The sequence below is a fragment of the Cervus elaphus genome, chromosome 3, assembly GCF_910594005.1.
Source record: "Cervus elaphus chromosome 3, mCerEla1.1, whole genome shotgun sequence".
NCBI lineage: Eukaryota > Metazoa > Chordata > Mammalia > Artiodactyla > Cervidae > Cervus > Cervus elaphus.
In genome coordinates this window covers 13,022,677-13,048,614 of record NC_057817.1, presented here as the reverse complement: position 1 = coordinate 13,048,614, position 25,938 = coordinate 13,022,677, and the positions used below count along the sequence as shown (strand labels likewise).

Genomic DNA, 25,938 nt, shown 5'->3' with positions numbered 1-25,938 from the left:
TGTTAATATTGATAGCTAAGAAAATGAAAATTTAAATAAGCATTTAACTAGGAATTTATTGTTAGATAACTTTTACTTAACATAAAGCTTTTGGAAAATTTAAGGCTGTTATTACAATGACATAGATTTAAGAGTATGATTTGCAAAAGCTCTACATTACCCTTCAAATGCAGAATCATAGTAGGAAACTAGAGTATTTGTTTATGCAAACCCTATATAATTAAGAAGAAAAGAAACCAGGGCTAACTCTAAATATTGTGATAAATACAGGTGAGGTTCAGTTTAAATAAAAGACATATTTTGGAAAGCTATATTCAAGTCATAAGATCATATTCTCAGAGTCATAAATGAGACCTTCATGATCATCTAATTTTTCTTTTTCCTAATTTACAAATGATCCACAAAGGTAAACTTATTTATACAAGGCCACAGCTCTGCAGAGAATAGTAAAACTCTAGTCAATCAAAGACTCTCCTCCCTATGGGATATTTTTGGACTTCCTTGGGAATTTACATATTACGATCTCAGAGCATTCAAATCTAATACAGCACCTATTACATTGTCTTTTGTTATACGTGTGTCTTTTGTTATATGTCTTCCCACTGGGTTGTCAATTTCTGGATACTGTCCTACCTAGGTATCTAGGAAAATAGGCAGTTGGTGGATACAGAGTTTCCTGAGTATCTCTTGTATCTTAGCATATCCTATGCTGAATATATTTTCTCTGATATTCTCAATGCTCAAGGTTGTTACTAAATCAGTTCTTATGCTCTAATAATTTCAGAGAGTCTTCATTTTAATTTCAGATTGATTTTAAAATTAGTCAGACTTGCTAAAAGAATTTCATGCCCCAATATCCAGACTCTGGATCAAACAGTAATGATGTATAAGAAAGGCTAAAAGAAAGTTAATTGAAATGAATTAATTTGAAATATTACCAATCATTTATAAATTACTTGTTTTTAAAACTTTATTTTTGGATGGTGAGAGAAGGGAAGGATTGGGATTTTGGAATTAGAAGATGCAAACTATTATACATAGGATAGATAAACAACAAGATCCTACTATGTAACACAAAGAACTATATTCAATATCCTATGATAAACCAAAATGGAAAAAACATGAAAAATAATGTATATATGTATTGGAGTAGGAAATGACAACCCACTCCAGTATTCTTGCCTGGGAAATTCCATAGACAGAGGAGCCTGGTGGGCTACAGTCTAAGGGGTAGCAAAGAGTTGGAAACCACTTAGCGACTAAACAAACAATATATAAGTGAATCACTTTGCTGCACAGCAGAAATAATTACATTATAAATAAACTATACTTCAATAAAATTATTTCTGAAAATCTCTTTTCTTCAAAGAATAATTTTGAAATATAATCAATTGCTTATAATTTGTTTTTTAATAATAACTTGTTTTTATTTTCTCAAATTTTATGCTAAAATTCTTTTAAAATTTTAAGTAATGAACATGTGATATAGTAGGAAGTTTAGAAATCTGAAAAATCTCTGTGAGATTCAGTTGAGAAACTGAAGTCTTTATATGAAAAGTTGGCCAGTGAAAAAGAAATAAACTAAGGCAGGCATAAATATTCCTTTATATTTGTCTAAATAAAGGAACTTATTCTTTTGACAAATATATATTCAGCATTTGTTGCATACCAGACACTGTTTGGGAGGCTTTACAGATAGACTGACTTGCTGCTTAAGTGAATAAATTCACTTACTTAAAACAAACAAACATATATTTACATTTATTTCAAACTGTGGGTCAAAGTCAGTGGTGCAGTGAGGTTGATCCAGAGAGAGCTGACTCTGTCATCTCTTCCCAGCCAAGCATTCAGTGCAACAGTGGTAGCTTGAAACTGGCCAATCTGGGTTATTTATACCATGGATACCAGGAAACGTGACATATTAGAGCTTTTATACAGGGTCAGAGCAAATCATTTAAACATTTACTGTCACACCACTGGCTACAACCCACTAATGGGTCATGAAATTTAGTGCTCGTGATCAGTATTTCTAAAAAATTTAATAGAAATAGAATAAAAATATGAGCACACATTTGTGTGTTGTGAGATCTAGTACCTTTCAAAGAACAAATATATTAAAACCTGATCAGAAACTCCTGCTGCATGTGCTCCAATTTTCCACTAAGCCCCTTTGATGACAGATGTCAGCTCACATCTGACTGGCGTTTGCCTTTTGAATAGGAATGTAAGCAGCTAATTAACTCCTTCGGGGTGAATGCTTCTACTGCACTAGTTGTCCTAGCCTTGATCGCACGATTTCTGGTTTCCCCACTGTTTCACTGGAAGGGTACCAGAGAATCTCATAGTTGAAAATTCACAGGTCCTGACAGCTTCTGCTTTTGGTCATGTTACTGTTTTGCTCAAAATTTTCATTTCTGAAATGGACTTTCATATGAGGCCCTCTTGGACTGACCTCTGCCTTTCTTTTCCACCTTATATCACTCTTCTGTACTTCATAAGAATCAAGCTACCACCTAGAATATTTATTCATCTCCAATGAGTGACCTGCCATGCCTTAACTCACCTTGTTCCTAACGCTTGCAATGCCTCTCTTAACATTTTTGTCTACCTAAATCCTACCCTACAAAGCTCAATTCAAAAGTTACTATTAATATCTTTGCAAAGCTCTTCCTGATTTCCTAACAGGAAATCCTTTCCACCTTCTAGCTGGAATAGCTCTTTTAATACTTATCATATTCTCTTTTTTTCCCTTACCTCTAAGAAATCATTTATAAATTGTATATATTCACATATAATCTGTCACATAAAATTTGTTATCCTTTGTTGTTGCTATTATTGTTGACTTGCTATATATTTATAGTGCATAACAACTAGTCTTAAGGTAAAATTTCACCAAAGAAGAAGCATTCAGAACAAGACCTTAGATCCACCTGTACTGGATAGGATCTCAGAACACAAATCTTTAAATAAGACAGAAATCTTTTCTCTCCTGTCACAGTACAGAACAAGGTAGTAGGTATAGAGTGTGTTATCCAGAGCCCAGAGGTCAGGCTACTCTGCTATGCTTAAAGAGTTAGCTACAAACTTCAGTATCAAGGTTATTGTTATTCCTTAGCCAGTAAGAAGACTGAGAAAAACAGAGGAGCAAGCAGCTTCCTTTTAAATAAATTGCACACATTATCTGACTACATCCTACTGGCTTGAATTTGTCACATGGGAGTCAGGGACTCTAGCTGGGTGACGTCTGCTCTACTAAAACTAAGAGGAGTTCTACTATTAAAAGAAAGAAGAGGACAACAGATGATTACACTCTGGTACATGCACATACTGTTCCATTATCCACACTCATCACTTTCACCCGCTGTGCCCAGATGATTACACTCTGGTACATGCACATACTGTTCCATTATCCACACTCATCACTTTCACCCGCTGTGCCCTTACGCATCCTTATTCATGCAGTAATACTCACACATGATTGTCCCCCGCTACACACACTCTCACACACAGTGGCAGAGAATGCTAAATGCCTACAAATATCTAGTTTCTCCTTCTTTGTTACTCACAGAATCTTGATTTCATTTGGAGCTGTAAGATGCCCATCTAGAAGGTTACATTTCCCAGACTACCTAGACTTCTAGATATGAACAGTGGAGGAGCAGAACTTGTTGGATAGAATTACCAAGGAATTTCTTTAAAGGATGCTATCTCAGATGGGAAAAGTTCTTCCATCTTCATATTTCTTTCCATCTGAACTATAATGGCTGGAGCAGCAGCAACCATTGTGTGGCCACAGTGAAAGGCCAACAAAACTACAAAGACCTTGGCCCTCAAACCCTTGAACCATGTGAACCAATATCAGCTACTACCTTACAGATTTTCTGAAAAGTAAGACAAAAATAAATCCTATGTGATTATACTACAATAGTTCCATTTCCATGTATTTATAAAACCTGTCCAAATATGATCACTCATATATAAAGCAATCTTAAGTTATTAAACATGTGCAAAACTCTGTCCTGAAACTTGGCCTTCCTTAATTTTTTCCATAACGTAAACTGTACCATCACCTACCCAGTGGCTCTGAACAGAAACCTGATAAGAGTCCTTGAAAATCCCTTCTCCATTATTGCCACCTCCAAAGTAATCTTAAATGTTTCAATCTACTATATTTCTGCTACAGCCGCTCTAAATTTAGTCCTTATCCTTATGGCCTCAACTTCTGAGAGTACATCCTATGTGTGTGCCTCTGTGTGCGCCTAAGTACACGTTTTATCATTTGCACCCCACTCCTTGCAGAGCTTTGAAACCAAAGCTCAACTTTGCCACAGTACACAAATACCCACAGTAGCTTCAGCATTTCTGTTATCGTTGTAGACTCCTACTGTCTCCTGTATACTAACCTGATAAATACTATGCATCTTTCCAGTATTTCAACGCTTTAAGAAACAAAGTTTAATGATATTCAGTATTTTTAGTTGAATGTGGTGGGGGGCGGGGCAGGCAGGATACCTACCCAGACAGATTTTGTGAGAGTTTTTTGTTTGTTTGTTTGTTAAAGTTCTGAGCTTACATTCGGTAGATTTTAAACTGTAGAAATTCCAGGGGCCAGAATTTGGGAAGTATTCCACCACAAAGATTTGAATTTACCTCTGCATGGACTGACTGAAGACCGCTTTGCCTCATTCAAGGTCGTGGCTTAGGAAGAGCTCTTCAGGTCCAGCTGCTCCACCGAGGAGGTGGGCCCAATGTCAGTCTCTCTTTCCCAACGTGACCAGCATTTGCCTGAGGACAGCACTGTCTGCTATCTTATAACTCACAGTTCCCTGCTCTAGTTTCAACTCTTCTTCCTCTCTCTTTTGGTTTTGATTTTTCTTCATCCATGGAGATTTCCCTTATTTTTGTAGACTCAGCAATGCTAAAAGAAATACATGTTTTAATTTAGGCAGGACTAGCTGAACTACAGAAGGAAAGTTCCTCCGAAAAATCACACATGGCTGGAAATGGAAGTCTAACAAATGCTCTTTCGATAAAAGAAACCAAACTTTATTCCTTTACGTCCTCCAAAATTCTAGCATTAAATGCTCAAAGCAAACAAACAGATTTAATAAAATGCACAATTTATGAAACAGAAAATCTTTACTAAAAAGATAGCAATTTTTATGCATTGCTGGAATGGTAAGATTAATTCACTGTTATTTGCTGGACTAAAATTAGACACAAAACAGGGTGTAAAGCTAATCTTAACTAGCTAATATTGCCTTAGAAGTTTTTAATATTAATACCATATATTGAATATCCAAAAGGTCTCAAGATACAAGATATGCTTATTTTTAAACTGTGTGTTACATTTTCAAATAATATGCTCAACACTTTTCCTTCATCCTCCAGATACATTTCCAGGTGAAGTACTTCTAAATTTAAACCAATGAAAACCAGTTGTTAACTCTAAAAGACAGTGAAGTTGACTATATAAGAATCTAGCCTCCTCCCTTAAAAGTCCTACTGGTGTCTTAAATTGAGAAATAGTTTTACAGTAGGATGGGTATCATATGTCCTTGACAAATTTCTATTTGATACAGAAATGGCAGGACCAGGTTGAAAGATGCAGCTAAAAGATGATCTATAGTCCTCCTTTTTTTTTAAAAAAAAAGAAGTAAATGGAGGACTCTAGGGAGGACCACCTTAATGCTCTGAAACACATTCAGCCCAAGGGTAAACACAAAAGTGAGCCATAGGCTTTCAAGGGTTACACCATTTGTATTTAACTCTGCAGATCTGCAGTATTAGGAGGGCACTGAAGACACTAGCAGACTTCCGGTATTGGGTTGAGAGGACACGGAGAGACTAAGTAAAAACCTGTTCCCCGACAAAGGCTGCTCCCAGAAAGTGCTCCTATCAGGGTCACTGAAGAAGCTCGATGAAACCACCTGCCATGACTCTCGGGGGTCCCGGCTCTTTACTCATCCTGCACTCCGAGGTCTCTGATATGATCATATCAACTTACAGGAAAAGTAAATTACCTTTCATTCCTCAGACCAGGCCTGAATGACTCAGTTCCAGAACTGAGATCAAATTCTGACAGAATGCATAGCAGGTAGAATTACTAGACTGAACAAACAGATACAGATGACCGAGACCAGAGGCAAGAAAGAAAAACAAAAGCAATGTTTCTGTCTTGTATTCAATTTTAAGAGAAAAAAACTATTTCCCAGGAAACCCCTTTGAAGATACGCTCCTCATGCTTCACTGGTGACAACTGTCTCATACCCATTCTTAAACAGACGGAGGCATCGTAGCTAACTCAGACTGAGAGTCGCGTATTTCTGAGGTGATGGCAGCACTCAGTCTTCCTAATGACTGATGCTCGAACTAAGTCACAGTTCAGTTAACACAGAAGGAGAGAGATGTGGATCTGAAGCGGTAACCAGTAGTGTCTCTTCAGCATATCTCTACCTTGACAGGAAAAACAACCAAAAGAAGTTCTCTCTCCAGCTTCCATGGAAAGAAATAGTATCAGTATTTCAAATTAATTATGATAATGATAGTCAATATTAAGACAAAACACTGAAACAAGTCAAACTTGGGAAAACATATACATATATATATATATATATATATATTCTATAAAGCACTGCAATAAAACTGTTTCTGTTATTTCATGTTCTCCTAGGAACTACTGGCTCATAATGTATAAATATTTAAAAGCAGTTTTTAAAGCATATGGTAGAACTTTGGCATTCATAATTGCTCAGAGAGTTTTGAGGTGATTTTGAAAATTAACATTCATGACAGACCACCTCTATGGTCTACCACAGTGTACTGGCGAAACATATTCATGTAAAACACATATTGTTTACATAGTACAATATCATCACAAAAAGTTGCAGTGTACTTAGCAGACTTTTCTACTATACTATGTTGGACTATTAATAACTCAGATTTACATCCCAAAGGCAATACTGCCCCAATTCAAACTTGAAAACAGCTGTGCAAACAGAGGGGTAGGGGCAGGTGTGTAAGATATGAGGGGAGTAACACATGAGGTACTTGATTATTCAAAGACATCACTCCACGGAAAAGTGAGTGAAGTCGCTCAGTCATGTCTGACTCTTTGTGACCCCATGGACTGTACCCTACCACGCTCTTCCGTCCATGGGATTTTCCAGGCAAGAGTACTGGAGTGGGTTGCCATATCCTTCTCCAGGGGATCTTCGCGACCCAGGGATTGAACCCGGGTCTCCCACATTGTAGGCAGACGCTTTACCATCTGAGCCATCGGGGAAGTCCATCACTCCATGGAACCCAGTCCTAAATATGTGACAGGAAACATGCCAACCGTGCCCATGCAAACATCTTGTCCTATAAGTTAGTTTATCTTAACATTATGATCAAACTGTACAGTGGTAGATTTCTATTTTAGGAATACTATGAATGCTGTACATACAAAATGAGACCACATCCGTATTCCATCTTTCCAAACAGTCACTGCTAAATAGTCAAGAACAAAAAGTCTGCTGTTCACACACACACACCCACTCATCAGTAAAGTTAAGCTATCAAACTTCTCGTGGTGCTCATATAATTATCTTGGACTTTTTTTCTCGTTCCAGATTGTCTTCCTTGATTTTGCCTAGTTTCTAACCCTTAATTTTATTGTGCATTTTTGCCTGTATGTTTGATTTCCCTGGGTTTTCACTCTGAGCTCGATGCTTCAAGGGCTTTTGGGGGGTTAATTCTCTGTAGTCTAGACTTTGCTATACCCTTCTTAGATCTTCTTGGGTTCAGTCTTTTGTTTGGATCTGCAAACTAGCATATGAGTAGAGTCCACCTAAATCTCTGCATGGGAGAGGTTAAAATAACTACAAACAACCTTGAATATATTTCTACAGAACACCTTCTAAAATTCTGTACGTCTTCTTAGGAACCATAATAAATATTTGTTTTCAATGATGCTGTTCATAAGAATTCCTACAGTGCTTCATAAAAATGCTTATATTAAAACCCCATTCTTAGCGATACTTCACAAGGTCAGAAGCAGGTCCCAAGCATCTAGACACTGAAAGTGTCATAAAGGATCCAGCTAGACAACCAGAGTTGAGAAACACTGTTATAAAAATCACAGGAGATGGTTCATATCTTCTCTCCTTTCACTATGGGCAATGGCAAGAAAAATGAAGATGGGGTGTGGGAAAGAAAGAAAGGAGTGACTTTTTGCCATACAGTTTTTGAGAAGAGAAGGTACAACAGTCCAAAGCTAGGCAAAGCTCAACATAAACCTAGGTTGCTTTTGTTTTTCCTATCACTTATTTTTCTACATTTTCCTCCTACCTTTTGGCTTTCAGACTCTCTGCTTTAAAGTATTTGAAGGTAATCACCTTGCATACATCTCCACCAGCTTCATCATATCACTCAGTCCGGTTCCCTCCTGATTATTCTTTGCTTTCCTAACAAGCAAGACTCCCAAGCCTCCATGCTTTTCAGGTATTTATGAGGGAATCAAGTAACATTAAGATAATACTCACAGCTTTTGCCACTAAAGTCTAGTTCATAGATCTTAAGCCACTGAGATCACAATCTCAATGATTTCCAATGGTTAAGATATTTTTGACAGGAAGGTCTTTGCATGAATTAACTCTGCCTACAAGCAGGGAAAATGAGAGTTTGTAGCTGCCAGCCAGTCATTAACAAACCTTTCCAACACTTTTTCTTGTCTGAGTTCTGGGGCCAAACTCCTCCTATCAATGCGGTTAACAAGGGCAACTAGCACTCAAGTATCTCTTCAGCACACATTGTACAAACACTGATCAGCATGAACCATGTCTGAGGCAATGTACTGAGTTCTGAAGATAAAAAAGTAAAAAAAAACTAGTGTCTACATTCTGAATACTCATTCTATCAAATCTTTCCACAGCAGAAATGAAGCGGCAAAGCTGAAGATGTAGTGCACCGATCTTCCTTCAGATTCTGCGAAAACCTCTCTAGTGAACATGCCTTATTCAAAGATATTTTTTCATCTCAATTTGCATACATGGTCAATAAATACTTCTAAACAATTTATAAGAGTGTATCAGAAAAGGTACCTAAGTGGTCTCATAACACAAAGGACTTTCCCCAATCATTTCATTTAGCTCTAAAAATATTTATCTTCTCTTATGTTTGTTTATACACTTTATAAATAAATGTAACTAAGAATATTAAATTACTATTTGCCTAGAGAAGAGTGACATAAAATGGACTGACAAAGAAGCAACTAGTGAGCAACTAGTCAATCTCTTAAACTGCTTCCTACCCTGGCAAGTGGTTTCTGCCAACCCCTTTAAGAATAAAATGGAAGAACCAGACAAAGGATATAAATTGTACCAATACCACTTCCTGGTTGTCATGCAATAATGATAGCCACTTAAATCTGAATTTCTTTGCATATTCAACAAAAGTCAGAGAATAAATAAAGTTACTCATAAAGCATACTTATACTAGACATGTTGATTTAAATGTACATTAAGGAATAAACATCTCAAATCAGTGGAACCAGCTCTGGGGATCATCTCAGAGGGAGAGTCAGAGGTGGAAAAATGTGTGTGACAGGGAACAGAGCACACTGCCAGGAGAGAGGACCCCATCGTGTGAAGGCAGAGATAAAGTCTGAGGCCTGATATACAGCAAGGTCTACAAGGGTCCAGCAGGCCCGGCGATGGCAGTCTTAAGATGGACCACCTACAGAGCAGAGGGGAGCCCTTTGGGGGGGGAGGGCCTTTTGGTGGCGGGTGGTGGTGGGGGGTCAGGTGGAGGGGGATGATGTTAAAGTGAAAGAAGGAAGCAAGGAGCTGAAATTAAAGCTCTTACACTATAAGACAGTATTTCTGAACTGAAAGAGTGGCTCCATCTACTCCCAACTGGGCCAGTTGTTAAAAAAAAAAATCCCCGTTTCACTGTACCTGTAGAACAGGAAGCCCTTGAAGAACAAGAGCTTCCCTACATAGAATTTTATGCTTGCTGAGCCAGGAGAACACTTTCCATTTAATATTTTGAAAGCTGTAAAACTGTGATTGCATTAAATGTTTTGGTTTTTTTTCTTCCCCCCATTTCTTTTAGGAAAGAGGTACAAAAAGGGTTATACACTAATGTAAATATTTGGTTATATACTATAGAGTAAACAAAAAATTTTAGGTTCACTTTTTCCCCCAAGTTTTATCTTGAAAATTTGTGTACTCAGAGCAAAGTTGGAAATAATAATATGACAAGCATATTTTCCATTTAAATTAAACTATTGTTAACTTTTTGCCAATTTGCTTTCTTTCTCTCACTCTGTGTATCTCTACATATTCACAATTTTACATCTGCATATCTTTTCTAAAAGATAGTTTTTAAAACACTGACATAAAAATATTTAAACTCCACTCTTCACAAAAACTTTTGCCAGTTTTAAGGAAGACCTCTGTTTCACCCAGCCAAATTTCAGTACACAATAATAATTTTTACCTCCTGGACATGACTAAATAAAAAATAATCAAAATTTCGTACTCATCTGGGTTTTATAACTGAAAAAAAGAGCAAAGAATGCCATCCATGTTGATACAACTTCCTGGCCTAAAAATTCCTGGCAAGGGACACTGGATATTGATAAATAACTCATTAAACTAATAGAAAAGAGAACTGCTAATATTAATAAACTAAATAATGACCTAATGTGATACCATGTCTAATAGAGAGATATAACATATAAAATGGGTCAAAAGGAGGAATTTCTGGAGCTGCTCTAAATGAAGGACTGGAGGCGCTTTCAGTCTTGTCAAACACACTCTGACTTCACTCCTCAGGTTCCTTCTCAGCCCAAGGAGCAAATAGTTTGAATACTATTATTTTAAAGCAACTGCAGTCTCCACCTTTTTGAAGCATAGTGTTTTATCATTTCAAAATAGAGTAAGAAACTTTTCGTGAGGGAGAAATATCAGTATGCCTTACAAGATGGAGAAGGGTTTGGAAATGAAAGCAAATCTTGTCAACTCTATATTTATGACAAAATAACTTAGCTTCACTATATTAGTAAATGTGTATCTGACAAATATTTTTAAATAGAAGTTCTCTAAAACATGTATCACACAAAATTTTCACATATTTGCAGTTTTTGGCACTCTTTAAGACCATACTATGATTAAAAAAAAAACAAAACACTATCACAAAATACACCACAAGTGACAATGCATCAATTTTCATTCGATTAACATTTCTAAAATTTCAAGAATATCAGATCTGCGAGGGTGGGATGTTTCGAGAGAACAGCATGTATATTATCTATAGTGAAACAGATCACCAGCCCAGGTGGGATGCATGAGACAAGTGCTCGGGCCTGGTGCACTGGGAAGACCCAGAGGAATCCGGTGGAGAGGGAGGTGGGAGGGGGGATCGGGATGGGGAATACGTGTAAATCTATGGCTGATTCATATCAATGTATGACAAAACCCAGTGCAATGTTGTGAAGTAATTAGCCTCCAACTAATAAAAATAAATGAAAAAAAAAAAGAATATCAGATCTTATTTCAAATGGTAATTCAAAATGACAATACTGTCAACAAAAAAGAGGGAGAGAGATAAAGCAGTCATTTTGTTTGAATAAATAAAATCATGAGACATGAAGAACTTTGTACCTTTATGTGGGTTTTCAAACTCTTCAGATAAGAGGTGATAGCAGCAACCCACACTGCAAACTCCTTTGACTTCAGACTTGGAAGTGAATATTCGCAGAGTGTTTGGAGCAAGGTCACCACAAGTATGTAGACCTACCATCAAACAATCCTTAAAAGATAACAAGAAAAAATATGTTAGAAATTAAAAAGAGGGGTAAAACACATTTCAGGTGAAGACTGTATATGTTTATCAGAATGCAGAGCTTTAAAAAAATGATAAAGTTCTAACTAGAAAGTATCATATGTCCCATTTTCATAACATAATTATTTCCTTTATAGGTAAAATGATTGTGATCTTTCACCAAAAATGACATACTTCTGAGTTGATTTTCTAATGCTTTTGGTTACTTGTCCATTTTACTTTTCTCTGGTCTCTTCTACAATTAATATTTGCTTAACAACTAGTCAAAATAAAGGCTGATTTGACCAATCAAATGTGGGCGGTGTTACTAGGACAAACTTGTGATTTGAGATACATTAATATCTTAATAGTCAACTTTTAAATTGCACTTCACCATTCAAAACTTATAAAACCTGCCATACAAGAGAAATTCAAAAGAAATTAAGCCTTGCTAAATTGGTATTTCGACTCCAACATCAAAAAAGTTTACTTAGTTCACTCATTACACCAAATATGACAATATTAATTCCAAATAAAAAATGTTGCTCTTAATTTTACAACATGAATTATGTAAAATTCCTTTGGAATGTTTCTCCTAATTACTCAAAGCCTAATTTAAATGCATACACTGAGTGGTCACACTGGCACGCACTCAAAAGAATTTCGATCAGTATGCTGTTTAACTCTTCAGTTCCATAATTTCCTCATCTGTAAAATGAGGCCAATAATAGTATCTCATCTCAATGGGTTGTTGCAAGACTTTACTAAGTTAATACTTGTAAGTGACTTAGTATAATTTCTGGCACATAATAAAATTCAGTAAATGTTTTATGTTCTTATCATATCAGGTTATTATAAATATGATGGATATTATAAATATTTAAAATAACAGACATTAAGTTGGGACTCAAATATATCATTATAACTATTTTAAGAACAAATATAACTACTTCATTTGAGTTATTTTACAAAAAATAATACTTTAGCTCATATAATCTAGTTATGTGTGTGCCTAGTTGCTTCAGTTGTGTCCAACTCGTTGGGACTCATGGACCATAGCCCTCCAAGGCTCCGCTGTCCATGGGATTCTCCAGGCAAGAATACTGGACTGGGGAGCCATTCCCTTCTCCAGGAGATCTTCCTGACCCAGGGACTGAACCCAGGTTTCTTGCATTGCAGGCAGGGCTAAAGCCTAACCTTTCTAAAGAAAAGAATTGTACCTGTACACTGCTTCAACCTGATAAAATATTCAGTTGCTTCAATCATTATTCTCTTCAAAGCACATTTTATGAAATGTTGTGCAATTATTTTGCTTTTCCCAGTGATTACACTGCTTGGGTAGGTTTTACTTAGATGTTTTGTTATAAATAATAAGGAATTCAGAGAGAAAGGGTTTGTTGCTAATTAAGGGTAGATCACAGAGGTACAAATCTCTCTTTTTAAGCTTAGCTCTCCCTAAAGACAACACAAAAAACATTTAACCTCATTCTTTACTGTATTCATTATACAGGGTTGGTTAATAATATCAGCAGGTGGCAAACAAAAATCTGCAATTAGCATAGTAGCCTAATAGCAAAATATTTAAGAATTGCATGTGTGTTGTACAGTGGGGAATAGAAAGGATAAGAGGCATTGGTCAATTTTGGTTATTAAATTACTGATTCACTAAGAAGCCAAGAAACAATCTTCCATCATATATTTTATCAGCAAATTATTATAAAAGCTTGCATACAGTTTTGATCGTATACTTTTCAGATGACTCTTAAAAGCAAAAATAAATGATAATAAGCACTAAAAGTGTATATATTTTGAAGTCAAATTAAAGTAACTGGGGTTGTTTAACCCCAATAGAAGGTTAAGCTGTAACTTAATTACTGATTTCATATATAGGAAAAACAATTAATGAGGATTAACCAGTTTTCCACAATTAGTGAAATATAAAAATACCTGGAAAAAAGAAAAACTCCCTCACTCTAAAATGACAAAGTACTAAAACACTGTTCAGCAATCAAACAAGGATTTAAACTTATGAAGAATTCTAGGATCTTTTGCTCATTCATTCTTTAGGGAAGACTTTTCAAAAAATTTAACAAGAGTAGAATATCATAACTTCAAAGGCTACCTTGATTTCTAAACAGTGAGTTAGGCCAAATGATTCTAGAAACTCCTCTAATATTGTTTTAACATACAATGCTGCCTTTGTTTAAGATACATTGTCTCTTAAACATTATAGGACTCAACATACCTGTAGTTTAGAAAAAGTTGAAAATTTTTTAAGAATTCAGAAGCTACTCTTACTCAATACAATAGAAATTTTGGTTACCAAGGCTACCATTAAACACAATGTTGCCCTTGTGCTCACGTTTGAGCTCACGCTTAGTCGTGTCAGACTCTGCAACCCCACGGACTGTAGCCCACCAGGCTCCTGTCCATGGGGATTCTCCAGGCAAGAATACTGGAGTGGGTTGCCATGCCCTCCTCCAGGGTTCTTCCGGACCCAGGGATCAAACCCAGGTCTCCGCATTGCAGGTGGATTCTTTACCATCTGAGCCACCAAAGAAACCCAAGAATACTCGAGTGGGTAGCCTATTCCTTCTCCAGGGAACCTCCCAACCCAGGAAACCAACCGGGTCTCCTGTGTTGCAAGCAGATTCTTCACCAGCTGAGCTACCAGGGAAGCCCAATATTGCCCTAGATACATCTTTATTCCAAATGTAAATGAAATGTAAGAATTTTCTTGGAGTGGAATTTGAAAAATCCATCAATTGCATAATGAGAACTTAGCTAACTAGCTTCTGTATTTGTACTTATGTTTAATTCAGGATTAAAAATGAGGGGAGGGTAAGGGCACCCCATTCTGGAAAACTCTGATTGTCAGATTGTCAGATTTGTACTCTTATCAGATTTTGGTATCTATAGAAATCATGAAAGCCTGAATATAATTTTATTTTCTTGGTTCTTTCAATTAATGTAATCAAATAAGATATGCAGCTTAAGTAAACTAATATTAAAGTTTAATTCTATGTTTTACAGCCTTTACATAAATCAAATTACAGAATTCAAAACTGAAATCACCTCCAGATCTTTAATAATATCATGTAGTTCTGAATCAGCAGTGATAATAGATGTTAAAGGTGAATATATATTTGATTCATTTGACTTTGAAGTAATTTTTCTTCTCTCTTTACTTGCTTCAGACATTTTTCTCTTAGGTATTTGGGATGAGGAAGTAGGGTCTATGGCATTAACAGGCAAAAGGTCTCTAAGAGAAAAGGCATTTTCAAAACACAAATTTTCCTCTTGGTGTGAATAAACCTTTAAGTTTTCCATTTGTCTTCTGATGTCAGAAATCACAGAACCTGAAAACTCCGATAAAAAGTCTGAGGTTGATGGCTTCCCTTGACCTGCAGTACTGTTGGTACCTACGCCCTCGGTGTCTGCTTTACATTTAGCTTCATCTTGCACTTTCTTTTCTTTTGCTGTTTGTAATGCCAGTCCACTGACGTCTGGTTTTGACCGCCTACGGTAGACTTTCCAATGCTTCTTCAGTTTCCTGTTTCTCTCCTCGGCTCCACGGGTATTTGAGGAATCGATTCCATAAACTTTTAAGCCGTACTTTAAGGATAAAAAGGAGCTTAGGTAGCCTTTTCCAGAACCCAGGTCAATTACCTAAAGGAAATCAGAATGAATTAAAGGGATTTCAGTTAGATGGTAACAGCAATCTAAATTTTTTAAAAAAGCAAGTAAATGGATGGTTGTAAAATTTATACAACCTGTTACACTTTACTCTATTTTAATTTTTGATTCCATTAAAAACAAATAACTCATCATTTTTATTCAATATTTTAAGAGAAGTTCTAAGCAGTATAATAATAAGTCAAGAAAAAGATGTAAAAGAGAAATATTGAAAATAAAATTGTCTTTCTTCACTAGAACATTTAGGTGTGACCTAAATCAAATCCCTTATGATTATTCAGTGGAAGTGACAAATAGATTCAAGGAATTAGATCTGGTAGATAGAATGTCTAAAGAACTATGGACAGAGGCTCCTAACATTGTACAGGAGGTGGTGACCAAAACCATCCTCAAGAAGAAAAAAAATGGAAAAAGGCAAAGTGGTTGTCTGGAGAGGCCTTAGAAATAGCTAAGAAAAGGAGAGAAGTGAAAGGCAAAGGAGAAAAGGAAAGATATACCCAACTGAACATACAGTTCCAGAGAATAGCAAGGAGAGATAGCCTTCTTAAGTGAAAAAAGGAAAGAACTAGAAGAAAACAACAGAATGGGAAAGACCAGAGATCTTTCAAGAAAACTGGAGATACAAGGCAATACTTCAAGCAAAGATGGGCACAATGAAGGACAGAAATGACAAAGACTTAACAGAAGCAGAAGAGATGAAGTAGATGTAGCAAGAACACAACAGAAACTATACAAAAAAAGGTCTAAATACCCAGATAACCACGATGGTGTGGTCACTCACCTAGAGCCAGACATCCTGAGTGTGAATTCAAGTGGGCCTTAGGAAGCATTATTATGAACAAAACTAGTGGAGATGATGGAATTCCAGTTGAGCTATTTCAAGTCTGAAAAGTTGATGCTGTTCAAGTGCCGCACTCAATGGCGTGCTGCGGTTCATGGGGTTGCAAAGAGTCGGACACGACTGAGCGACTGAACTGAACAATATGTCAGCAAATTTTGAAAACTCAGCAGTGGCCATAGGACTGGAAAAAGTTTGTTTTCATCCCAATATTAAAGAAGGGCAATGCCAAAGAATGTTCAAACTACCATACGATTATACTCATTTCACATGCTAGCAAGGTAATGGTTAAAATCCTTCAAGCTAGGCTTCAACAGTATGTGAACTGAGAACTTCCAGATGTACAAGCTGGATTTAGAAAAGGCAGAGGAACCAGAGACCAAATAACCAACATCCATCAGATCAGAGGAAAAGCAAGGGAGTTCCAGAAAACAACTACTTCTGCTTCTTTGACTATACTAAAGCCTTTGACTGTGTGGATCACAACAAACTGTGGAAAATTTTCAAAGAGACAGGAATACCAGACCACCTTACATGCATCCTGAGAAACCTGTATGCAGGACAAGAAGCAACAGTTAGACCCTGATATTGAACAGTGGACTGGTTCAAAACTGGGAAAGGAATACATCAAGACGGTATATTTTCACCCTGCATTTAACTTACTATGCAGAGTAAATCATGGGAAATGCCGGGGCGGGGAATGACTAAGAAGCTGGAATCAAGGTTGCCAGAAGAAATATCAACAATCTCAGATATGCTGATGATACCAGTCTAATGGCAGATAGCAAAGAGTAATTAGCGCCTCTTGATGAGGGTGAAAGAGAAGAGTGAAAAAGCTGGCTTAAAATTCAACATTCAAAAAACTCAGATCATGGCAACTGGTCTCATCACTTCATGGCAAATAGAGGGGGAACAATGGAAAAGTGACAGACTTTATTTTCCTGGACTCCCAAATCACTGCAGACAGTGACTATAGCCATGAAATAAAAAATGCTTGCTCCTTGTAAGAAAAGTTATGACAAACCTAGAGAGTGTATTAAAAAGCAGAGACATCACTTTGCCCACAAAGATCCGTATAGTCAAAATGACAGTTTTTCCAGTAGTCATGTATGGATTTGAGAGATGGACCATAAAGAAAGCTGAATGCTTAAGAATTAATGCTTTTGAACTGTGGTGTTAGAGAAGACTCTTGAGAGTCCCTTGGACAGCAAGAAGATCAAACCAGTCCATCCTAAAGGAAATCAACCCTGAATATTCATTGGAAGGACTGACGCTGAAGCTGAAGCTCCAGTACTCTGACCACCTGATACAAAGAGCTGACTCACTGGGAAAGACCCTGATGCTGGGGAAGACTGAAAGCAGGAGGAGAAGGGAGCAACAGAGGATGAGATGGTTGGATGGCATCACTGACTCAATGAATGAGTTTCAGCAAACTCTGGGAGACGGTGAAGGACAAGGAGGCCTGGTGTGCTGCAGATCATGGGGTCACAATGAGACACAACTGAGTGAACAACAACATGAAACATGCGATTTCAAATTTTTTCTCTGCACTTTAGAAATTAATGTTTTATCAATTGAAAATTATTTATTATATATTTCATATAAATAAATAAGTATACTCAAAATGAAAAGTTATAAAGGACAACAACAAATACCCATCAAAGATTTAAGTATAAGTGATTTATTTGGGAGGTGCAGAAAACACTGATAGCGGAAGAGAGAAGGAAAAAAAGAGAAAGGAAGGCAGCCCAACAACAGGTGTGTTTGTGGGCAAAACACGACTTTAGAACAACCTGGGTTTAATCCCACCGGAAAACTCGGAGAGTCAGTGTAGAACATATACCTCAGAGTCAAGTCACCTGGAAAGTCCGGGAGTTGATGTATTTGTTTATTAACTTGTATTAGTCATTAAGGATGCACACAGGGAGGAATTAATCCCCAGAATGTGTATGCAGGCAGTGCCATGCTTCAGCACACAGAGAAAATCCACAGGGAAAGAGATACAGCAACTGCCAGGTAGAAAGCGGCTGGACCACCATGACGTGGTAAGGCCCAGTAGTATCTGAGGAAGGCATCCAGTAGCATCTGCTGTACCCATGAAGCCACCAGCCAACCTAGGGGTGGGTATATTAGTAATTACATTCCATATAACCGTGTTCCTTCCATAGCCTATCTCCCTGCTTCTCCCACCAGAGCTAACAACTATGATCAGATTATTGTCTATGATTCCCTTGCTTCTTTAATGCTTTTTTTGCATATATTTTTTTGCATTAAGAACAGAGGAAAAAAAAAAAAAAGAACAGAGGAATCCGGTGGAGAGGGAGGTGGGAGGGGGGATCGGGATGGGGAATACATGTAAATCCATGGCTGATTCATGTCAATGTATGACAAAAACCACTACAATATTGTAAAGTAATTAGCCTCCAACTAATAAAAATAAATGAAAAAAAAAAAGAACATACCATTATTTTAAGAGCTTTTTAAAAATGATACCATAGAATATGCAGTCGTCAGTAAATTACTTATTTTCCCCCTTCATTTGTATGCTTCTAATATTCCTTCATACGTTAGGCACAGCAGCAGCTGGTTACGTTTTACTGTGTACTTGCCCGCTTTACTCTGGCTGGGTATCACCGTCATGGTGAGCCTGTTACTGATCCCGACAGGCACTGCTTGGGCATGACACATGGAGAAAAGGTTGAAAGCTACTGCCTCAGCTCTTGCCGTAGTTCCTACCCTCAAGATCTGTGTTGCCGTAAGTGGTTCTGCAAGCCTGGCTCAAGCAGTGACCATTTTCCAGCCATCCTCAAACTCCCTAGAAGTCTGGAAGGATACATGGAAAAGATTCCAACACCTCTTAAAAACTGAAGAGGGCAGAGTCCTCTATGACCCCCACAGATGTTCTCGTAGGGATGAGAAAAATGACTATTTCTATAGGCCAACATAGGCAATCACTGATTTTATTTTCGCATCTGTTTTTAGACATTACTACCTTTCACAAGGCTATTTTTGACAACAGGAATGCATTATGATTCTGACACTATGAAAGAATCCAGGTTTCTCTGTGTTACAATAATGAGGCAGATGCCCCCGACCACAGCTTGGTACCTCACGTCCTTGGGAACACCTAGCAGTAAACAATTCTGCAGGAAGTCATCTTCATAATGCCACAAGGTAGAATTACAACATAAGATAATTGCCATAGCTTCTATCCACTCTGAAAAGAGTGAAATTTGAGCAAAATATTAATAACCATATCTTCTTTTTAGTATAAATTGGTTATAATTGCAGTGTATTAGGTAGTGACAGCATATTTAAAGGGTCAGAAATGATGTGACGTATCTCACATTAGCTATTACTTAATGACGTTTTAAAGACTAGACGAGGGCAGTAGAAAAGGAAATTTGAATGATACCCCCCAAAACGGTAATAATTTTAACATGAGAATATATAGGGAAATACTCTTATTACCTGCTTTATTCCACAGTATTCAGCAATACTGCTGATGAGTTCTGACATTGCCTGAACTTCGTGAGATTTTTTCAAATTCATAAACTCATCAAGTTTCACATTTTCATCTGAACAAAAATAGAACAGAATTAACATACTGCTACTAAAGAAATAAAAGTGGTAAGAATCATCTGTTGATGATCATGTTTTCTATAATTAAATAAGAAAATAATACAGAGATCCTATTGTGGTTTCTATATGATAGTTATTGACTAGTTTAGCTATTATGAATCAAGTTTGAATTAATAAAATGAAAAAGACTCATATAACATTATTAGAAATGTTCCTTGAAATATAAAACGATTAACTACAAAGGAAAAGACTGATAACTAGTCTACAATGCAGGAAAAAGAAAATGTGGAGATTTATAACTGAGTTGTTTGTTTAATATGGCGCATGAGAAAATCAATTCATTTAAAACAGGTAAGTCTACCAGGTCTAACAAATTAAGAGCATGTTGGAAATACAGACATATATGAATAGCATATTACTTCTAAATGCCTAAAAAACATACATACACACACAAACACACCTACCAGTTCTCTGTTTTTGATTTCCATGAAGGGCCACAAGCAGTTGATCAAAAGGAGTACATATTCCCAAGTTTTGTACAGAATAATACTTTGCAGCCAGAGCAAACGCTTCCACATTCACCAGCTTCTGGGAAGTTTCACAAAATATTTTTGGAAAATCAGTAACATCTAAAAAATTGAGATAAAAAGGGAAACATTGGCAACAAAATAAGCAATTACTAGCTAATTGGTTGGAGATTTAAAAAACAATCAATGAAAAACAAATATTGTATGTTAGTGCATATATATGGAATATAGAAAGATGGTCCTGATGAACTACTTGCGGGCAGCAATGGAGCCGCAGACAGAAAACAGGCTTGGGGACACGGGGCAGGGGAAGGAGAGGGCAGGGTGGATGGCGGGAGTGGCGTGAAACACATACTCTGCCATATGTAAAACACAGGGCCAGTGAGAATCTGCTGGATGACTCAGGAAACTCAAACTGGGGCTCTTAAAAACCTAGGGGGTGGGAAGGGGTCACAGGCGGGAGGAAGGGGACATATGCATGTTGCTGTTGTTTAGCGACTCAGTTGTGTCCGACTCTTTGCGACCCCATGGACTGCAGCACACCAGGTTTCCCAGTCCTTCACCGTCTTCTAGAGCTTGCTCAAACTCATGTCCATTGAGTCAGTGATGCCATCCAGACATCTTGTTCTCTGTCGTCTCCTTCTCCTCCTGCCTTCAATCTTCTTCAGCATCAGGGTCTTTTCTAATGAGTCAGCTCTTCATATCAGGTGGCCAAAGTATTGGCACTTTAGCTTCAGCATCAGCATCATTCCTTCCAATGAATATTCAGGGTTGACTCCCTTTAGGATTGACTGGTTGGATCTCCTTGCAGTCCAAGGGATTCTCAAGAGTCTTCTCCAACAGCACGTTTCAAAAACATCAATTCTTCAGCTCAGCCTTCCTTATGGTCCAACTCGCACACCTGTACATGACCACTGGAAAAACCATAGCTTTGACTAGATGGACCTTTGTTAGCAAAGTAATGTCTCTGCTTTATAATAGGCTGTCTAGGTTTGTCATAGCTTTTCTTCCAAGGAGTAAGCTTCTATTAATTTCATGACTGTAGTCACTGTCCACAGTGATTTTGGAGCCTAGAAAAGTCTCTTGCTATTTCCATTGTTTCCCCATCTATTTGCCATAAAGTCATGGGACTGGATGCCATGATCTTCGTTTTTTGAATGTTTAGTTTTAAGCCAACTTTTTCACTCTCTTCTTTCACCTTCATCAAGAGGCTCTGTAGTTTCTCTTTGCTTTCTGCCATAAACGTGGTGTCATCAAATATGTGAGATTATTGATATTTCTTCTGCCAATCTTGACCCCAGCATTTTGCATGACGTACTCTGCATATAAGTTAAATAAGCAGGGTGACAATATACAGCCTTGATGTACTCCTTTCCCAGTTTTGAACCAGGCTGTTGTTCAAAATCAGGTTCTAACTGTTGCTTCTCGTCCTGCATACAGGTTTCTTAGGAGGTTTCTTAGGTAAGGCAGATGGTGTTGTATTTCCATCTATTTAAGAATTTTCCACAGTTTGTTGAGATCCACACATTGAGTAAGCTTTAGCGTAGTCAATGAAGCATAGGTAGATGTTTTTCTGGAATTATTTTGCTTTTTCTCTGATCCAATGGATGTTGGTAATTTGATCTCTGGTTCCTCTGCCTTTTCTAAATCCAGCTTGAACATCTGGAAGTTCTGAGTTCACATACTTTTGAAGCCTAGTTTGAAGGATTTTGAGCATTACTTTGCTAGCATGTGAGATGAGTGCAATTGTGCAGTAGTTTGAACATTCCTTGGTGTTGCTCTTTTTTGGGACTGGAATGAAAATTGACCTTTTCCAGTCCTATGGTCATTGCTGAGTCTTCCAAATTTGTTGGCATAGTGAGTGTAGCACTTTAAAGCATCATCTTTTAGGATTTGAAATAGCTCAACTGGAATTCCATTACCTCCACTAGCTTTGTTCATAATGATGCTCTCTAAGGCCCACTTGACTTTGCACTCCTGGATGTCAGGCTCTAGGTGAGTGATCACACCATTATGGTTATCCTGGTATTAAGATCTTTTTCATATAGCTCTTCTGTGTATTGTTGTCATGTCTTCTTAATACCTTCTGCTTCTGCAGGTACATACTGTTTCTGTCTTTAATTGTGCCCATCTTTGCATGAAATGTTCCCTTGGTATCTCTAATTTTCTTGAAGAGATCCCTAGTCTTTCCCATTCTATTGTTTTCCTCTACTTCTTTGTATTGATCACTTAGGACAGCTTTCTTATCTCTCCTTGCTATTCTTTGGAACTCTGCATTCAGCTGGGTATATCTTTCCTTTTCTCCTTTGCCTTTCGCTTCTTGTCTCTTCTTAGCTATTTGTAAGGCCTCCTCAGACAACCATTTTGCCTTTTTGCATTTCTTTTTCTTGAGGATTGTTTTGATCACCACCTCCTGCACAATGTTACAAACCTCTGTCCATAGTTCTTCAGGTACTCTGTCTACCAGATCTAATTCCTTGAATCTATTTGTCACTTTCACTGTATAATCATAAGGGATCTGATTTGGTCATACCTGAATGGTCCAGTGGTTTTCCCTACTTTCTTCAATCTACGTCTGAATTTGGCAATAAGGAGTTCATGATCTGAGCCTCAGTCAGCCCCTGGTCTTATATTTGCTGCCTGTACAGAACTTCTCCATTTATACTTGTGGCTGATTCATGTTGATGTATGACAGAAACCAACACAATACTGTAAAGCAATGATCCTTTCATTAAAAATAAATAAATTTTTAAAAACTATAAAAAATGAAAAACATTTATCTTACAACAAATTACATTTTTATTTTGGTGTGAATTTTGGCAATATCACTAACAGTTCCATTATATTTATTATTTAAACTATTAGCTATTTATTTGTAGCAGCTAGTTTTCTCATGATACACCATACAAGTATATACTTAGATTCCACATTAAAATTTGGTATTTTTGTTGTTGATGTTTCAAAAACCAAGAAAAGAAAGAAAGAACAACACTTAAAACCATGCTAAACTGAAATATGGTCATTAAATTTATGAATGATCCTGGCTGACATACAACCACATATTTAAAGAAGGTCAGTCCATCCAATGCTGTCACACCCTGTCCACGCTGCAGGTGGAACAACGGCAACGTTTTCAATGGTGAAAGAGAAAGTTGCTCAGTCATGTCCGACTTTCTGTGACCCGATGAACTATACAGTCCATGGAGTTCTCCAGGCCAGAATACTGGAGTGGGTAGCCTTTCCCTTCTCCAGGGGATCTTCCCAAGCCAGGGTTTCAACCCTGGTCTCCCGCATTGCAGGCGGATTCTTTACCAGCTGAGCCACAAGGGAAGCCCAAGGATACTGGAGTGGGTAGCCTATCCCTTTCCAGCGGAACTTTCCTACCCAGGAATTGAACCAGGGTCTCCTGCATTGCAGGCAGATTCTTTACCAACTGAACTATCAGGGAAGCCCTTCAATGGTATGTTATTATAAAAAAGTCCCTGCACCCTGATTCACCAGACCATGTAGACCTATGAGTGGTGTGTTTGTATGTGTATGTATGTGTGTTTGTTCAACACCCTCTCAATACGAGTTCTAAAATTAATCAGGTTATGATTATGTGAAAACTGTTCATTTTCTTCCAATGTCAGTTTAAAGCAGACATTGTCTAAGCTTGATATAGAAACTCCTGATAGCTGCCCAATGCTCACTGATTTAGCAGAGCAAACGGCTGCTCTTTAAACACCCTGCATCCCTCTCTGTGTGAGGATCATACACCCTGTTGAACTCAGATATGGCTGCATCTCACCAAAGTGGATGAACTATGCCATTTTCATGCAGAAGTTTTAAAAATATCAAAAGATTCACTATACTTTCTTTGCCTAGAACTGTAATTGTTAAGATGTGTTGAAATAGAACCTCCCTCAACCTGAACCCCCAAGAGATGACAACAAAGACATCGCTGCTGTCAAACTACAAGGAACAGGCAGTCAGTATACATGAAAAATAACATCATTGTTTTCAGTCACTGAGTTTTTAGGTTTATTACTGCAGCATAAAATTGCCTATTCCAATGTATACACATAGTATAGATTTGCTCTTTATTTGCTCATTTCATTTTTCTACAGCCACTTTTAATGCATGTTAATTTATTTATCAAGGTTTTTTCAAAAAAGGCATTCTGATTTGTAGGCAGTAGCTCAAGGAAACTCTTTGGATGGAGTAGTTCATTTTCAAGTCCATTTACCAAAAAAATATTTTTAATAATCAAAAAAATACATCTAGTGGTTAAAACATAAAATATTTAAAATGTTCACTTTACAAAAGCATGGTGCAATTCAGGGAACAACTTAGGTTCTACCAGAAAAACCACAATATACGCTATGAAATTTTTTCTAGCATTGATGATCCTCCAAAGTTACCTATGAAATTATAAAAACCTATTTAAACACGAAAAGCAATGATGCTTCCTGGCAAAAATTAAAAGCAAGAAAACTGATGAGGGTTTACAGAACGCTAACTAAAAACTACATGTTTAAGACAGTACTGTTTGAAAGGTAATATCTACTAAGTTGATAGTATTACTAGCAATATTTACTAAATTAATTAATAAGAAAATTAGCAGAGAATGTATAACCTCCATTTCTGAATCAATTAAATAGAAATTTAATCTATAAGATTACTACAAATTTATTTTAAATATATTTTGTGTATTACATAAAGTTCTTTGGACATTTTACAAACTGAATTTACTAATGCAGCCAAAAGTAATAAAATCCCCATCAAAATATTTAGGCCTGATACAGTGGGGAAAACTCAATCAACCATTGAGTGAGTCTCTCAGTTTTAAGGGCAGTCTCAACATCCCCACGTACCAGGGCTACAAATTCTTAGAGTGTGATAGAAATAAGAACATTAAATCTCAAAGTGCAGAGGGACTATTAAAGTAGTCAGTTATTGGACAAGGTTGCCAACAGAAAGAAATGTGATGTTTCTGTTGGAAAAGTAAAGGTTCAAAGCAATTTAACTACTGAATCAATCCTACTGAAAATATGTGAAAAAATCCCCATCCAAGTCAAATTAATATTGTTAATTTGTTTTTAATTTATAAGCCTCCTAGTAATTTCAGAAATTTGGAGATCTAAATTGCAAAGATACTAAATTTTTATTAATTTACTTACATAAAAAAGATAGTATTCTGATTCAGTCCTGTTGTTTGAGGCTATACCAGTTTATTCAGATCATCTAGAAATCGGCGAAAAATTTTTTTTGAATTATGAAAATAAAGCTTTTGTAGCTTTGTTTTCAAATGATCCAACCTGTAACTTCCATTACTTAAGATGTTCAGAGATTCAGAGAAAGAGAGGTGTCAGTGGTCTCCTTCACTGCTATTTCTGAAACAGTAAGTTCCACCCTGATGGAAATGGTGTCTGGGGTCTGCATAGCGCATTCCCAGATACCTGTATACTGAGCTTGAGTTTGGCAACTAGCAAAACAGAAACCACA

At 37.0% G+C, this 25,938-nt stretch overlaps 1 protein-coding gene and 1 long non-coding RNA gene across 5 annotated transcripts in view; one reads left to right on the top strand and one right to left on the bottom strand.

Moving 5' to 3' along the window:
* Positions 1–9,046, top strand: part of LOC122679774 — a 78,701-nt gene extending 69,655 nt beyond the window's left edge. The window contains exon 3 of the long non-coding RNA XR_006336547.1: positions 8,915–9,046. This is a non-coding gene — a long non-coding RNA (uncharacterized LOC122679774). The remainder of the gene's footprint in view (positions 1–8,914) is intronic.
* METTL25 (methyltransferase like 25) overlaps positions 1–25,938 on the bottom strand; it is a 294,875-nt gene that overhangs the window by 251,418 nt on the left and 17,519 nt on the right. For all 4 annotated transcript variants that reach the window (XM_043880571.1, XM_043880569.1, XM_043880568.1 and 1 more), the window contains exons 2-5: positions 20,389–20,553; positions 19,814–19,920; positions 14,884–15,477; positions 11,649–11,796 (exon numbers count right to left, since the gene is read on the bottom strand). In XM_043880571.1, coding sequence (XP_043736506.1) covers positions 11,649–11,796; positions 14,884–15,477; positions 19,814–19,920; positions 20,389–20,553 — 1,014 coding nt within the window. The remainder of the gene's footprint in view (positions 1–11,648; positions 11,797–14,883; positions 15,478–19,813; positions 19,921–20,388; positions 20,554–25,938) is intronic.